This window comes from Centruroides sculpturatus, unplaced genomic scaffold (assembly GCF_000671375.1).
Source record: "Centruroides sculpturatus isolate CEXI.00-Female unplaced genomic scaffold, Cexi_2.0 scaffold185, whole genome shotgun sequence".
Lineage (NCBI taxonomy): Eukaryota > Metazoa > Arthropoda > Arachnida > Scorpiones > Buthidae > Centruroides > Centruroides sculpturatus.
Window position 1 is genome coordinate 730,595 of NW_019384424.1, and position 17,172 is coordinate 747,766.

The 17,172-nt window shown below is 32.0% G+C and overlaps 2 protein-coding genes, 2 non-coding genes and 1 pseudogene across 4 annotated transcripts in view; 3 read left to right on the plus strand and 2 right to left on the minus strand.

The window, feature by feature from the left end:
- Trnah-gug lies at positions 1-72 on the plus strand. The gene has a single exon. It is a non-coding gene; the product is annotated as a tRNA-His (tRNA).
- A 286-nt stretch (positions 73-358) lies between these two features.
- On the minus strand, positions 359-430 carry Trnah-gug. Its single transcript has one exon. It is a non-coding gene; the product is annotated as a tRNA-His (tRNA).
- Positions 431-1,217: 787 nt separating this feature from the next.
- Positions 1,218-2,373, plus strand: LOC111619502 (SCAN domain-containing protein 3-like). Its single transcript, XM_023361229.1, has one exon. It carries the CDS (start codon positions 1,381-1,383, stop codon positions 1,954-1,956), a length of 576 nt encoding a protein of 191 aa, XP_023216997.1. The 5' UTR covers positions 1,218-1,380; the 3' UTR covers positions 1,957-2,373.
- A 4,149-nt stretch (positions 2,374-6,522) lies between these two features.
- LOC111619503 lies at positions 6,523-9,782 on the minus strand (annotated as a pseudogene).
- An 819-nt stretch (positions 9,783-10,601) lies between these two features.
- The window catches only part of LOC111619512, a 28,278-nt gene continuing 21,707 nt past the window's right edge, over positions 10,602-17,172 (plus strand). The window contains exon 1 of the mRNA XM_023361243.1: positions 10,602-10,825. Coding sequence (XP_023217011.1) covers positions 10,762-10,825 — 64 coding nt within the window. The 5' untranslated portion in view covers positions 10,602-10,761. The remainder of the gene's footprint in view (positions 10,826-17,172) is intronic.

Genomic DNA, 17,172 nt, shown 5'->3' on the forward strand with positions numbered 1-17,172 from the left:
GCCGTGATCGTCTAGTGGTTAGGACATTGCGTTGTGGCCGCAATAACCCAGGTTCGAATCCTGGTCACGGCACTTTTTTTTTTCTCTTGGTTTTTCCATATTTTCGTTTTAATTAAAGAAGAAAGCCGTTTGTTAACGGAATACTACGGTATTGTTATCGTTTATGGATAACGTTTTCGATTCTCAATCTGAGAACAGCCAGCTCCTTAAATCTTTTCATTATAGTCTACAGTATATCAGCGTATTCTAAAAGTTAAATAATAGAAAGCACGATCACATTGCATTTGAAAAAATTTCATATTTCCGCTTTAATTAAAATTAAAAGCCAAGAGAAAACAAAATTAAAAAAAATAATAAGTGCCATGACCAGGATTCGAACCTGGGTTATTGCGGCCACAACGCAATGTCCTAACCACTAGACGATCACGGCTATCTCGACACATCCTCTGGTGTGTCTTATTTCGTACATATACTTTTAACAGCTATTGAAGCGAGACATTTTAAGTTACGTCGTGTTAAGTGAAGCGAACAGGTTTTTGTCCTGTAAAGAGTTCAATATCGAATCATTATTTTTTGAATATTCTTGAAATTTATTCTCAAAAAATGTTTCTGTTCTGAAGAATAGAAACACGAGCATCCAGTGAATTCTTTCATAAATGTATTGGCCATCCTTAGCATCGTTTCCAAATATTCTACTTATTAGTTAATTTGTAATTCGTTTGGGTTTTATTTACATTTATAACTTTTGCTTTCGGTTGTTCACTCTTTCCTCTCGTGTTCCCCGATGAGACCCTTTTCTATATCCATCAAGGATCTGGCTAAGTGTGCAATGGCGGGCCATCATGGAATTAGATATAGTAATGGCCCTCGAGTGTCTAGACTAGGGGTCCCCAAAGTGGTCGATATCGACCCCTTGGGGTCGATAAGAGTTCTCCAGGGGTCGATTAATACACAAGGGTCGAAAGGGGGTCGATTAATACCAAAGAGGATTAATTAAATTGTCTAGGAAAAAAATAGAATATTCCAATAAAAATTCGAAATACGGATATGATCAACAACATTACTGACTACCCTAGTTATAACTTGAGTTTTGCCTTAGCCTATGCCACTTTAAGCATGTGTTACTCTGTTTTCACGCATCTGTCAACTGTACTAGTGTTGCAAACATATTATGAACGCTGGTAGTTCATTATATTTATACACAGACATACGTTGCACTGTTACACTCTAGTTGGGTTGTCACTGTAAGTATTTTATATCTAAATGTAGATATTTTGTCCTTTACAGAGAAAATATCGTAATATATCGAAAATCATTAATATAGTACAGAAGCGTTTGCAAGGAAAAAACGTTACAATTGTTCAAGCTCGAACAATCATAATGGCCTTTCAAGTAAAAATGGAGCTATTTAAATCTTCACTGGCACGATCCGATTTTAAATATTTTTCAAACTTGCGAGTACTAAAAGAAAATGAAAAGGTTTCCGACCGTGATTTGGAGATATATATTAAACATCTTGATAAATTAAGAGAAGACTTTAAAGCACGTTTCGAAGAATTGGAGAATATGCATGTTTCCGAATGGTTTGCTAATCCATTTGATGTAAAAATAGATAATGAAGGTAGTGAAACTGGCTTAGAAGATGAATTGAGTGAAATATGTGTAGATCTCGAAGCTAAAGCGTTGTTTAAAAATAAAAACCTCAGTGAATTTTGGAGCAATAACAATATTGCCACTAAATATCCCAAGCTCAGAGCAGAAGCCGAACCTTTCTTACTTGCATTCCCAACTTCATACGTGGTTGAAGCTGGTTTTAGCCACGCGAACGCAATTTTGACAAAACAGAGGAACAGATTGAACTTGGAAAACCGTGGTGATTTGCGACTAAAACTTACCAATTTTCAACCGAATATCAATAATCTTGATGCTTCTCTTCAGAGACATCCATCCCACTAATATCAACTATTTTAATAAAAAGGTATGTCTACATATTTTTAAGGCTTTCATTAGTAGTCGCAAAATGACAGTATGAGGTTTTTTCATCCAATATAACTAATGTTATGTTTTCAAAGATAAGTGTGCATTTTACGTATTATGACATGTACGGTTTAAGAACTATAGGCAAATTACCATCTATCCATAATTTTGCTATTATTTTTTTAAGATTATAAATAAATGGAAAATATCTCCTTTTTCTGTTAATGTTATTGGGTGGATTTTATAAAATATGGGAACTATAAATTCTTTTGTTGGATTGTTATGCAGGTCTCCTTATCGCTTAACATTAGAAATGCAAAAATGATTTAATTTTTTTGTTAAATACTTAATCTGGGGGTCGATAAGAAGGCAAATATTCTATAAAGGGGTCGATGGGATAAAAAGTTTGGGGACCCCTAGTCTAGACCCTGAGCAGTCATTAGTTCTAAATTATGCCGCTGCGGCAACAACAGCGCTAATAGCCGAAACTGGTTCAGAATAAGCTATACATTTCAAACTAAAATGAACAAAAAAAGCGTTTCTAATATCAGATCAGTACCGTGCCGCGACATTTGAAGATAGGGAAGCTGTGTTCCTGTAAGAAGCCGACTTCCAGGGGCAATCAGTTAATTGCGCGTCAGTGATGGTCTAGGGTCCATTCGCATCGTTTATTCGATAAGCCAATAAAAACCGTACACTTCTCTAAATGTATTTTTAATATCTCTCATTGAACTGGAAAAATTTCTGGCTTTATTATCTAATATTACGAAGAAATCAGTCCCCACTGTACTCGGCTAGAGATCGGTTCGGTTAAGCTTTTGTTTAAGTAAAATTCCGGCTCTTTCAGCAGGGTTTTATTTATGTCCCCAATTCCCTAATTTCTTAATTGTTTAACTACTATTTAAGTAGAAATAAGTCGAAACCGGTTACTCTGTACTCGAATATTTGTAGTCTCGGGAAAGAAGTGACAAGACAAATTTTTATGACAACGGATACATAAATCGTAAATTTAAGGAAAATAAATTCTAGAGCTTTTTCTGTACCTCGTGCATCTCTCTCTCATTCATTAAATTTAGTCGTAAATGATGCTTTCGAAGTAACAGTTAATTTTTTAACTACTCGCGGCTCATACAATCGGGCGAGGGCGGCCAAATATCTAGCGGGCAGGCGGCTAACAGCCCGGAACCGGTCCTGGATGAAATAATTGGAAGCGTTATACATGTGTAGCTTCCACCAACTAAACCGGGTGAGGTTGGTGCTCTGTAAAACCCATGCTCGAATGCGTATGTATAAGCTGGCTGTTTGGAAGCTGACAATACAGCGCTTCCATTCCTCCACTAATATTCGAATATACAATAACAATCTTATCGTTTTTTTTCACGTGTAGTATATATATTTGTAATAAGATACATAATGAAGTTATAATAAAATATTAATTTTAATTATATGAAAATAATCGTGCAATATGTATTTATTTTTTAGAAAATACAAGGGAAGCGGCGCTTCCACCGCTTCCAATGACGGCACGCCACTGTATCAAATTCATACATTAATAAACGAGGGAGAAAAATAAGTACAATATAAAGTACCAACATGCAAACACCAATTGTAAAATATAAAAATACTTTATTACTTGCAAGTAGGCCAGGCGTTGCTCCGGCAAAAGTAACGGTAGAGAAGATTAAAATTATTACTTTATAGTAAGGATGCACCGATAAGCAAAATGGCCGATTACCGATTAATCGGTCAAGCATTATCGGCCGATACCGATTAATCGGCCGATTAGTGTTAATAATTTATTGTGTTAATAATTAATTACGGACGGCCGGATTGGCCGAGCTTCCAAGGTGGCGCCCACCGCTCTGGGGGACCCGGGATCAAATCCGGACGGGTCAAGGAATCCCCAAGAATTTTTCGGGGGTTGTCCGTTCGGATATGTCGGGCCCCGTCCCTCATCACCCGGCCACCCCATCTGTGGGCCTGGCCGAACCCATAATGGGTCTGCTATAAGAGGCCCTCCTAGTGCCCACAGGGTGGAAAGAGTATAAAAAAAAGATAGTTAATTATATTATGATTATTATTGCATGTAATTATATATTCTTTATGCCAGTCTTTTATTTCAAGACATAGAAAAAATTGTGGAATATCAACGATACAAAGAAGTTTGTTATTTGATTGGATAAATGATAAGCGTAGATATACAGAATACTTTGTTGTATCAGATTTAGGATTTCAAAGATTACTAAAAAACTCGTTCCTAATTACAATATTCCCAGCAGAAAATATATATCTGAAAATAACATCCGTGATATATTTCAAAATATTCAGTCAAAAATTCAGAAAGCTATTGATGATTCAAAATATACGGTATTTCTTTAACCGCTGATATTTAGACAGCAACTACAAATAATTTTCCTTTTTAAAATGTAACAGCCTCACTGTTTGAAGGATAATTTTCAGCAAGAGCTGTTTTGCGAATTGTTCTCTTTGAATGTTCCCATACAGCTACACTTGTCAGCGAACAGATAAAGATAGTTCTTGAACGATATAAGTTGACAAAAGTCATAAGATATTCTTAGTACTGAGAGATTCCGAAGCAAATATGGCAGCTGGAATCAGGAATTGCAACTTAGAAGTATTATCATGGTTTACACATACACTGCAGCTGACACTAAACGAATGCATATTTTCTCAACAAGATCTGAAAACTATAATCACAGTTAATAGAAATATTATCACACATTTTAATCATTCTTCTGTAGCTATAAGCAAATTGGAAGATTTGTGAGACAAGTTAGGTTTGCAGAAACACAAATTAATTCAAGATGTTCCTACTCGCTACAATTCTACTTACTGCATGTTACAAAGAAACTTTGAACAGAAAAAAGCCCTTGAGCATATATGCTATAGACAATAAAATTCCCACGTTGAGCACATATCAGTGGTCTGTCGTATTATCAAAAGCTAAGAGCAGTAGTTCCTTTAGTGGCATTAATTCCACAATAGAAGGACTAGAAAATTCAGTATAAAAAGATTTTCAGCATATATAGAAAACAAGTCTCTATGGTTGTCATCCTTGTTAGATCCAAGATTCAAAATTAAATTAAAAAAAAAAAAAATGATAGAGAAAATAAAAAGATGGACAATCAATAGCTTAGATAATGATAATTTAAAATCTCAAGAAGAATTAAATTCTGAAGCTTCTGCTTCTGGAGACGATCAAGATGGAGGATAATCTCTGAGTTTTTCTAATTTATTTGATGAATTAACTTCTAGTGAACGAAAGAATAAATAAAAGCATGTTTTTAAAAAGGAAGAAAAAACAAAACAAACGAACAAACGTTTCTTTCGATCAAGAATTAGAATAATATTTACATTTACCTCTTATACAAATACATAGCGACCCATTTTTTTGGTGGAAAGTTCAAAAAAAGTTTTTTCTAATTTAAGCAAAATAGCTATAAAATATCTAAGTCCCTCAGCATCTTTTATTGAAAGTGAAAGAATTTTCAGAGTTGGAAGTAACATTTAAGAACTTTGAAAATTAGTGAAATTCTCATGTTTTTGTATTACAGTTTAAGGGTTTTAAAGTTTGAATATTAAATTTTTATTTGTTTTATATATTTAAAGTTTAAACTTTAAATAAAACAGATAGTTTTGAATAGGTTACATTATACTTTATGATATGTATTGATAAAAGAAATAATTNTTTCCCGAAAGCGTTGAAAACACGATTGATCCTAAAGATATTAAAAAAGGACTAACACGATCCTTTTAAGGGATTGCTGTTAAGACTGGTGTAACGTATAAAGCAGATTACAGAGGAGTGTCGGGCATTCTTGTATAGTATATATACTTAATGCGCTGTATGAAAATGTTACTAATACCTCACAAAAATGGGTGTTTTTTTTTGTCTTATAAACTATAATAAATCATAAGTCTGTATTGGAAGAAAAATAAATTTAAAAACGTTTGATTTTTCCTGCATATATTATGAAAATGTACACAGTATAACTACATAGATAAGCTGCACACAATTTTATTCAGTTGTAATGTGTCAGCTTGTTTTACCTACCTTTTATTTAGGTAAAAAAATTAGCTAAGATAAGCAGGTATGAACACAGACTAACGAAATTAATTGTAAGAGTTTCGTTAGTCAGGTAAAAAAATTAAAACAAACTGAAACTAATGGCACGCCCGAAACCAGATTCGTGGGGACTAAGGTAAGGACTCCCTGTCGTTTTCGGAGAATGTCACTCAATTGTTTTAGAATTACTTTAATTACCTAATCGAATTCGAGAAAGATGCGTTATTATATTTATTTTAAAATATACAATTACGAAACTTAAATCTCAGAAATCACAACACGTACTCCTTAATTCATATTTTAAAAAAATAGTACTCCTAGAACTGTACTCCTTGTTGTTGTTGATTTTTATATTTTATCATATTTATAAAATCCTTCACCTGACTTAATTCCTAATTTGCCTTCATTAACTAATTTATTTAATATTGGAAGTGGTTTGAATAAAGGATTATCTGGAAATCTTTTATTCCATCCTGAAAAGTAATATTGGAATCAAAAACAAATAATAATAATTAAAAATTGGTTTGGTAATTAAAAATAATACAAACCATCTAAAGCGAATTTTTTTGTGTCTAATCCAACATAATCTGATAATTCAATTGGACCCATTGGATATCCAGCTCCCAATTTCATTGCTGTGTCTATATCTTTAGCAGATGCATCACCTAAACAATGTATAATTACTTATTTTAGGTTAGACTTAATCTAATGACAATTTTCAATTTAAAATAAAATTCCATTAAAAATTTATAATCAAATATATATTACCTCTTTCCAACATTCGTATTGCTTCCGATGTATAAGGGCCTAATAAACGATTCACAATGAAACCTGGAGTATCCTAAATAAATATTACTGTAATTATTTTTTGATGTCTCAATATTATACAGTCCACCCCCCATAACGCTGTCGATTATTCCATTTTATATGAATTCGATGTTGTAGGAGTCACTTAGATTTTATACACGGAATTATCAACAGTGTTGTAGGGAGGGCTACTATATATCCAAAATTTTTATCTCTGTTTTTAATTATAAATTATTATAAAATAATTCTAATTTATTTACAGTTATATCAACAATATTACTAGAGTCAATCTTTTAAAATAGCAAAAAAATTCACAAAAATTAATTTACTTATTCAAATAATGAATAGACCTTGCAAGAAACTGTAGTTTTTTCTATATTTTTTCCAAATTCCAACAATTTGTTAAATGTTTCATCACTTGTTTCTGGAATTCTTATAACCTGAAATTTAAATGTATAATTAGAATTAAAATTTTACAAACTTAAAATAAAAATTTTATTTTATTTTATTTTTTAATTAAAATTTCTTACTTCTAATAATTTCATAACAGGAACTGGATTAAAGAAATGTAATCCTCCAAATCGATCCTTCCTCTGAGAAGTTTTTGAAATTTCTTCAATTGATAATGAAGAAGTATTTGAAGCAAAAATAGTATATCTGGTATAAAAATAAAACTAAAAGTTCTAAGAATCTGTTTATTTATCTTTTATGTTAATTAATACTATTAAATTTTGGCGATTAAATGTCAACGAGGTGGAGAGATTAAGGGTGGTCGCTTGTCGTATCTCCAGTAAGGTTGGATTTAATGACGATTTTATTCGTTATTAGCATTTACAATTGTTTATAAAACCCATCCCTACCTTCAAAATTAAACGTATTTAAAAATATTAAAAAATTTTAATAATAAAATAGCGTAACAGATGGCGCCACATATTCAGTTTTAAATGTCGATGGGAATGTTAAGCAACTTGTTGCTGTATTTTTTAACGAAGAAAAGCATATTACAATTTACAGTAGATAGAGGAAAAAATGATAAAAGATGTGTTTTTTTATATAAAAAATATTTTTATATATAAAAGATGTGATTTATATAATAAAAAACACGTGTTTTTTTATTATATAAATCAATTATTCAAAAACAATAGATTTAAGCTAATCTGAGCCTTTTTTAACCATTTTATATGAATCTTTTGACAATAAAAAGTTAGAATTAGCAAAGACAATGTATTCAAATATAAATTCCAAAAAGAAAATTAACAATAATTAGTGATATGCAAATAAAGACCATAAAATAAAGGAATCATAAAATAAGATCTTGTTTTACAGATGCTCCTATAATGCAAGATAAGAGGTTAGAAGTTTGATACAAAGTATATAATAAAAACAGGAGTTAGTCATTTCATTTCTACTGACTCTAATTCTTCTAGCAACAAATTTACTTCCAATTCAAACTCCACAGCATTGATATTTATAGAAGTGAATGCTTTGAATCTTAATATCAATTAATATTGAAATACATTATTATATTAATTACTGATACTTACTGTGGAGCATTTTTATCCAAATCAAATTTTTATCCTTTCAAATAAATTTTGCTTAATTTCTAAATTCTCAATAATTGCTTCTATAACAAGATCAGCAGTTTTCACTGCTTTATTAGGATCTGTCATAGTTTTCAAATGCATTAATGTATCTGTTATAAATTTTTGGCCAGCCTATTAATTATAAAAACAAAATTAATTTAATTTAAATTAATTTAAAAGAAATATATATTTAATTGAGTGAATATGGTAATTAATAGAATGTCATTAAATTTTACCTGATTATCACTAGGAAATTTCTTTTTTGATACTCTTTGTAAACTCTTTTTAATGTTATTTTCAGATTTATTTAAAATTTCTTCTTTGATATCAACTAAAGTCACATCATGGCCTGTTTGTGCTGCTACCTGTATTGTTATTATAATAATAAAACTATCAGATATTTCAATGTAACATCGTAATGTAATAATGTACAGTCGACCCCCCTATAACACTGTTGATTATTCCGTTTTATAAGAATTCCATGTTATACGAGTCACTTAGATTTTGCAAATACGTGAGCCATTCACAGCCCGGCACACGTATTTGTAAAATCTAAGTGACTCGTACAACATGGAATTCATATAAAACGGAATAATCAACAGTGTTATAGGGGGTCGACTGTATTAAAATAGTTTTTTTTTTTATCGTGTCCATTTATTTTAGTTTTTTTTTAACCGAAATAAAATTGTAGTAATTCTGTGGATTGTATGTTGATAAAACGTTCTTGTGAACGATGAACCTTCAACTTTAAATCTAGATAAACTAGACGATGTATCAAAATAGAATAAGAACTGTTTGACCAACCTTGAACTTTGGTTTTATAATTCGACTTTGCAGTTACAATCAATGAAATGAAATATTCTCTCATGAGACAAATTTCTTCAAAGATTTGTTTTATAATATTTCAATTTGTATAAAAGATGCCTGTCTCAAGAGACAAGCATCTCTCATTCAGATCTAAATATTATAAAATAGAAAAAAATTTTCTGCTGTACATTGTAAAAGAAAAAAGGACAAATATACAAATTTCGTTTAGTTAAATCATTTCATAAATTTCATTAATAATTACACAATTGAAACTATTGACACATTATAAAAATGAGATCTTCGTATCGTTAATTAAATAGAAAATTACCTGAGCTATTCCCGAGCCCATCAAACCTCCTCCAATAACAACAACATTTTTTATGGTTGTTTGAATTCTAGGAGAGGAAGAAAAATTCCTACATCCTCCTATCGTTCTAATCATGTTCTCAACTGATTTAAATTAACATCCAATAACTTAAAGAAGAAAATATAACTATATTTTAGTAATCGTCAATTTTATATCCGCTGGTAGATAACACGTTTACAGATAACAACCACGTGTCTTTCTTATCATAGTAAGCATCCTCTTATAATTAAACAGTTGGTCTCATTGTAAATAGTGTTATTAAATCGTTTTTATGTTCCTCAGAGTTTATAACAGAACATTTTTTGTTAGGTAACATTTCCACACTGTAATCTTAACTTCATTGTTTACAAAGTTTTAGTGAAATCTAAATTACTGGTGTTTTATTATATAGGTGGTGTCTTTAATTAAAGTATACCTCCTTTAGACCACTCTGGAAACAAAACTAAGCCACGTACTTCCGAAAATTTGAAGGATTGTGTAACTCGGTAGTGCCAAGTTTTGTTTTTTTTTTCTCGAGCTTTAAAGCTGTCAGCGAAGAATATATTTTGTTTTCATTAACCGTCTTTAGTCCTCTTCGTGCCTTCTCCAACTGTTATCTCCCTCTCCTGTTCTCACTCGTCTTCTCCGCATCCCCTCGTTTATTTTCTTAACAGTTCAGGAATTTGACTGATGTAACCCCATATATATATATATATTATATTTTGTTTAGCTAATGATAATATTGCATATGACTCGTAAAAAATTAATGGTAATAAATATGATTGCAAGATAACTCGCCATGTTATATTAAATTTAGAATAATGGAAAGAATGGTATCGAATGTCCGAATTCAAATTGTTAAAAAATGAAAACGTTTTAAATTTAATTAAGGGATTTTTATTTTATACCGTGAAGATAAGTTAAAATGATTTTATTTTTTTCTTTAAATCTTGTCAAACTTCACGAGATGATGATGCCATTTGCGTATTTCCTCCATTTACTTCCTCCCTTTACATCTATATAATCTGTTTTAGCATGTGTTTTATTCCTCGTTGCATTTTCTTATCCGCAGGAAAATGACATCTTTTAAAGAATTTTTAGAATTATTCAGAATATTTAGTTAAATATTTCTGATTTTAGTAACAAACTGCCTAATGAGAATGACGAATTTCTTCAATTTTGCAATACTTATTATCTGTTTTCAAGTTTCTGTTTCACGTAAGTATTATATAAAATATAATTATCTGCCGTTCTGTTCAGTTTTATAATTATTTTTATTTTATCTTCTCTTTAGTATAATTATAATATTGCTTTTTATGTTATCAATGCAATTGTGAAATGCATTTAATAGATATTAAATGAGACTCTCTTTTGTATAATTATAATATTGCTTTTTATGTTATCAATGTAATTGTGAAATGCATTTAATAGATATTAAATGAGACTAGAAATTGCATTTGAATGACATTGTTTTAAATATACGAAATTATTCAATTATTTATTTAATTATAGTCATTTGAATAAATAACATATTAGTATAATTTGAATGATTTTAACACTTGAAAATGATTAAGTGATGATTATAAACATGATTTCCAACGAAACATTCATTTCTAACGAAAAGAAATTTTCAATATTAAGAGAATGAACTTATTTATATAAATAATGAAATATTTTACATCTATATTTTTGTTCTAAATAAATATTTTGTTTTAAAATTCGATCCAATTTTAATTAATAGTCTCTGGATATTAAACGTGTATATAAATGGTTTTGTATTTTACGTGATTTCTATGTACGTTAAACATAATTTTAAAAGTATTTCAACGCGAAAATCTTCTAAAATATTAATATATTTTCTTGTTAATTTTTAAGCATTTCTCTTATTTAATATATATAATTAAAAGCCTGTGTCACATCGATGAATCATCACAACCATCACTAAACAAATTTATTGAAATGACATCACTTTTAGTCTCTAAATACAGACAAATCCCTTAATGTTTCCAGGAGAAACACCGCGATAATCAAGAAGAATAACATATGGGAGCAATAAGCTGCAATAACTCGATTTTTGGAGCAATAACTGGGATTATAGTATTAAATCAGTAACTGCAATAACCGAATTTACCTATAAGCTAAATGTATATATTTCAAGAGAGACTGATTTTAGTACTCTGCAAGAGTTTCGGGATTAGGCCTATACATTTTTTTTCCTCAACTTCTTCTAGAATCGAATTGCAAATGTAAATTATTTTGATTACATTTGTGAAATATTGAGTTCAATTTAATTGGAGTATTTAATTCTTGAAATAGTTTAATTAATATTCTAAACTACTATTATTAACTTAATATAACAATCATAAAAGTATAAAAATCCCCTTTCTGAGTCATGAGGAAAGTTGAAAAAACTTTTATCAGAGTTTTTCCGTTTACAATTATGGCAATTAGCCAGAAAATTTACTGCCAAATAATTTAATCGCAGTGGCGTAGCGTAGTGGGGCGGCACTTTTTAGGGGGCGGCAAAATTTCACAATAAATAATAATATCTTGTAAAAATTTGAACCATTTTATTTCATATTTTCGTCGCACCTACGATTCGGACCGATTGAAATGAGCACGGAATGGTGTTACCATCCGGACAGTCCGGGAATCGGCTCATCGTCCGGGTGAACTATTAATTTTACCCGGCGATATCGTGCTCAACCTGTCGATTTTTTTTTTTTTTTTTGCTGCTATGATTCATTCGTATTCATATACGCCTCCAATATCCAATAGAGCTATTTTTAAAAAGTGGCAGCACTAGCACGGAATTTTTCATTACTTATTTTGTGACGAAACAGAATTTGTCTTTCAAATTGAGATACCTAAATAACGGGACGGCGAAATTTTCCTTTGACTCGGGCGGCTGACACCCACGCTAAGCCACTATTTAATCGATATTTTCTTGTATTTTGTCTCGCTGATGTGCTTTGTTTTTCAATTTCTGCCATTCTTTCAGTTCTTGTGTTTTTGTTTTTTAATGTCGTGTTCGTCATTGTAAAATTTGTCGGTGTAATTCCTCTATTGTCTCTGATAAATCTACTCTATGCTTTTGTAAATGCGTGCTTAATTTGTGAATGAACATAATATTTTTTTTTTTTCTGTCATTTACCAAAGTGGCCGCGGGAGCCGTGGTTGGGTCTCTCACCTCACATGACTAAGGTCTCGGGTTCGAGTGGTTGGATGGCTCGCCAATGCTCCTGGTCTGAGGCCCCGCTGTAGGATGTGTGGCCATGATTATCGTCATATAAATAGTGGATGCGTTTTTTTTAAATGAAAAAGTCTGTGGTTCAGCGAGATAATGAAAAGCTATTCGACAATAGATTGTTTTTTTATTCTGATGTTTCCAAAATCAATCGCTTATGATTGATATAGGCGATTTACATAAACGATTACATCATTACGGGATTTCCAGTTTTAAATAAATTCTTTGTTTTCTTTTCCGTTCGATCTTTATTTGCTTTCGTTTTTAACATTTTATAACAAAACGATATATATATTTTCACCTATATTTGTTTATTTTCTAATAAATTTTTATATTTTGCTACCAATTATAACAATACTTCTTTCTCGAAGTTAGTATAGTTTATTTTATCGCGAAAATTCATTGTCTACTAAATTTTGAAATCATTTGAGTAGTTTGAGCGTGACAAATCGAACAGCAGCACGTCATGGCGCATTCAAACAAATTGAAGGAACTTGTAGTATGTATTTTCACTTTAATTCGAGAATTGGATAATCCACTTCGTAATCGAATGTAGGATTGGGTTGATAAATACGAAAAGTGAGGTAACATAATCTAAAAAAGTGATGAACAACGCTTCCTGGCTAAAAGCTGTAAGCTCACTTGCAGTTCTCAACCAGATTTTCGACTGGCTGCATACGTGTTTTCTCACGGAATTGCAGGCTTTAACTTTGTTGAGTATCAACATATTCCATATCTTCTTCCAATACACTAGGTACTAAAAAGCTACATGCCAGTTATATGCAAACTAGTAGTATAGTCTACACTCTACAGCAGTGTTTTTCAACCTTCTTGAATACGCGACCCCTTTACAAGTTAAAAAATTCTGGTGACCCCCCACGGCCATATTAAAACTGTCAATGATTTTCTTTTACAGTATTTAATTTTCTTTCTGTTGAGACCTAAATATCGATCAAAAAACTAATTGTACTCTATATAAACAGGCACAGCCTTCTCACTGAAATTGTAGTTTTTTTTATTGTAGTGTAGGACCTAAAAACACTTGTCTTTTTCTTTTACCCGCGACCCCCGTGTATGGCTTTGCGACCCACCTGGGGGTCGCGACCCACAGGTTGAAAAACACTACTTTACAGTTTAATGATCAAATTTAAGTTTGTGTGTGTCTGTGTGTGTGTAATTTTATTTTACTGTCTTCTGCTTTATGCCATTACGCAGAAAAGAGGAAAATAAAATCACATTTTGGGGAGCCGCGTGCAGTTCACGGGTTGTTCATTTCTGACGGATGTACAGTTACCAGCTTAAAATGTCAGATAATAAACGGCATATTTCTTAAACTGGTGCTTTAATTTGAATACGAGACAAAAACAATGTTCAACTTTAATCAGTAAATCTATTAAAAATTCTCAACAAAGAATTTTAACGTCGTAGTATTTTAATCCTCGAAAGTTGGTAGTTTAACTCGTAAACAATTTTTGTTTAAAAAATTTTTTAATTGTAAAAAAAAAATTATGTTAAAATTATACTTAAGTTAGGCTACTTTTAAAATAAACTAATACAGTTTCCTTTATGAACAATAAAAATAATTTTAATTAATTAAAGCATAAAAGGAGATTTAAGTGCTCAATATTTGTGTTTTCTACGGAAGTTCCAATATCTACCGTTTGGCGTCGTCGTCAGCGCCACTCGATATTGGTAAATTTAATATAAATTAGTTTATTTTCTACTCTTGCAAGATAATTTTAATAACCGTATTTGTTATTTAACCTTACAAAATCATCTTATTTTATAATGTCTTAAGAGCAAACCACATTCACAAAGAAAGAGGTGACCAGACCCTAAAGACTGGGAGGTTCGTCGTGGGTTCGCGCCACGGTCGGACAGGCTGGCTGCTTGGAGTTTTCCGGGTTTTCTCCTTGCCTATAACGACTGAATAGGAGGCCAGTTCCCCATAAAAGTCCTCCCGGAAGGCATTTATTTCCCGCGCGTACGTATGGCTGTTCGATACAGCCGGCTAATCGGTCGCCTAGCGATCATACACTTACACAAGTCTACTCGGAGAAAGAGCCTACATTGAGCTAAAATCTCCATATAAACACCATCGAAGAAGAAGACAGAAAGAAAGAGTCCGCGATATACTGTAAACATGTACGGTACAAGTATGTATTGTACTGTATGTACTGTACATGAATTCGTAAATTTAGATTATTTTTTTCTGTACTATATTAAAAACTAAAATTTATTTGTTTGTAAGCTTAAAATAGATTCTTATTAACCATATATTATTAAAAATGCATCTATAAATAAAATACAGAACTGGGAATGGCTATTTGTGGTTTAGCCTAGTGACAAGTAAATTCGGCTTAAGTCGCTTCTCCTGGAACCAATTACCGACGTGAGGCGAGGTATACCTGTAATCAAAATTTCTCTAAATGTGTTAAGCTGTTTAATAAAGCAATTACATTATTAAACTTTTAATAAAAATTTATTGAAACAAGAATTAGATTCCGAGCGAATTAACTGTTAAACATAACGTAACTTCTACAATTGTAGAAGTATTTTAATGTAGATTTTCGTTCGAAAACAAATAATAATAATGGTTTAGAATCTCCTTACAATAGTTTACACAATGATTGCATAAGATTATCACGTGTGCTTTCTAATACAATACAAAGTCTGGTTGCAACAATGTTTTTTAAATAATTCTAACATCACAATATCTATTAATCACATTCATCAGTGAAATAATTTTAAGGAAAATAATTGATTTTAAAATATAATATTGTTTTATGACAATTTTTTCTTTATATATAAATTAGTGTTGCAACGAATAGTATATTCGGCCTGAGGCCGAATACCGAATATTCGGCCAAACTATTTGGCTCGATTAACGTACGTACGAAAATTGGCGCGCAAACCTCATTATGGCAAGGATCCTGCTCTCTATTGGCCCGCTGTCACCGCGCTTCGCCAATCGCGTGAATCGCAGTTGTAGCAGACAGACAAGAGTGTCATGGAAGTATGTGATAAATGATGATATCAAATGTGGATAACAATAAAATGACCTACAAGTGTAAATAACGGAAAAAGAACAGAGAAGGACCGCGATGTGAAAATGTGAAAATAAATATGAAATTGAGTTGATAACGTAATCGAACAAGTCGAGGGAGCTTATTGGCACGAAATTCGCGTCCGTCAATGCCAAACAATTGTTGTCATAGACATGGGCGTAGCCAGGAAGGGGCATGGGTGGACACGGCTTCCCCAGTTAACCTGGTGCCCTCCCCAGGAAATCACAGCCGAAAAAGTGTTGAGCCGATTTGCAAAAAGAAATAAAAAGTTGAAGTTAATTGAATTGGGTGTAGTGTACGCGGCCCGCAATTAATATCTGAATATTGGACTGAACTTCAAATAATTGGTTGAATGGATCTGCGATAATTCTCTACAACCTGACAATGTGAAGTTATAGGAAAGTTGAGAAATTCTGATCCTAAAAAAAAGTCAACGGCTTTCTGTGCCCAACGTGAAGAGTGTATCTGTAATCTCTATGTACAGTTTAGTCTCTACGGAGTGACGCCAGAATAAGATCTCGCATCACCTGAAAATCTTGCTAGGGCCGCCTCTGGTTCGGGCAGTGAAAAAAGTTTTCTTTCCAATTCGGCCCGGAGGAAAAAACTGTTGGCCACCCCTTGCCTACATCTAGATTAAAGACGGTGAACTATATTAAAGAATGGAAAAAATTGATTGGTTAATTTTTGTTTAAGGCATTGCTAGAGTTTGATATTAATGTTACGAGAACGTATGATTAAAGGAAGTTTCATATTTTATGTGTGTTAAGTTATTGTCGATTCTTATGGAAATTTCATTTCAATGAACAATAATTTGAAATAATTCAATTTTGTGTCAGGTTGGCCTCTACTAGGCCCCCCATAACAAAACTCTGGCTACGCCCATGGTCATAGACTTCGGAAAGCTAAATGCTTTTAATGAAAGTCACTTAGCGTGCACGGGCGAAAGCCTGGGGCCGTTCGAGCTACCAAGCTGTCTCGAATATGTGAAACTAGCAGGTGGGCCCGGCGTTGCTCGGGCAAAAGTAACGATAACTAAGATAAAGATTATTACGTTACAGTCAACCTTACCCGTTTTCACAGAATGCAAGAATTGGGTCCCCTTAGAGAATTTTTAGATGGGTCTAAAAATATGTTCGATTTCCCGCAAAAACGAAAAAACTGCATCTGCGTATCGCACGTCGCTTTCTCTTAACAATTCCATTGTTACGTAAGATTTCCATTGTTGACACTTCCATTGTTACTTAAAACTT

What these genes read in the sequence shown, in the direction of transcription:
- LOC111619502 (XM_023361229.1), top strand. Translation starts at nt 1,381, where the DNA reads ATGGCCTTTCAAGTAAAAATGGAGCTATTTAAATCTTCACTGGCACGA.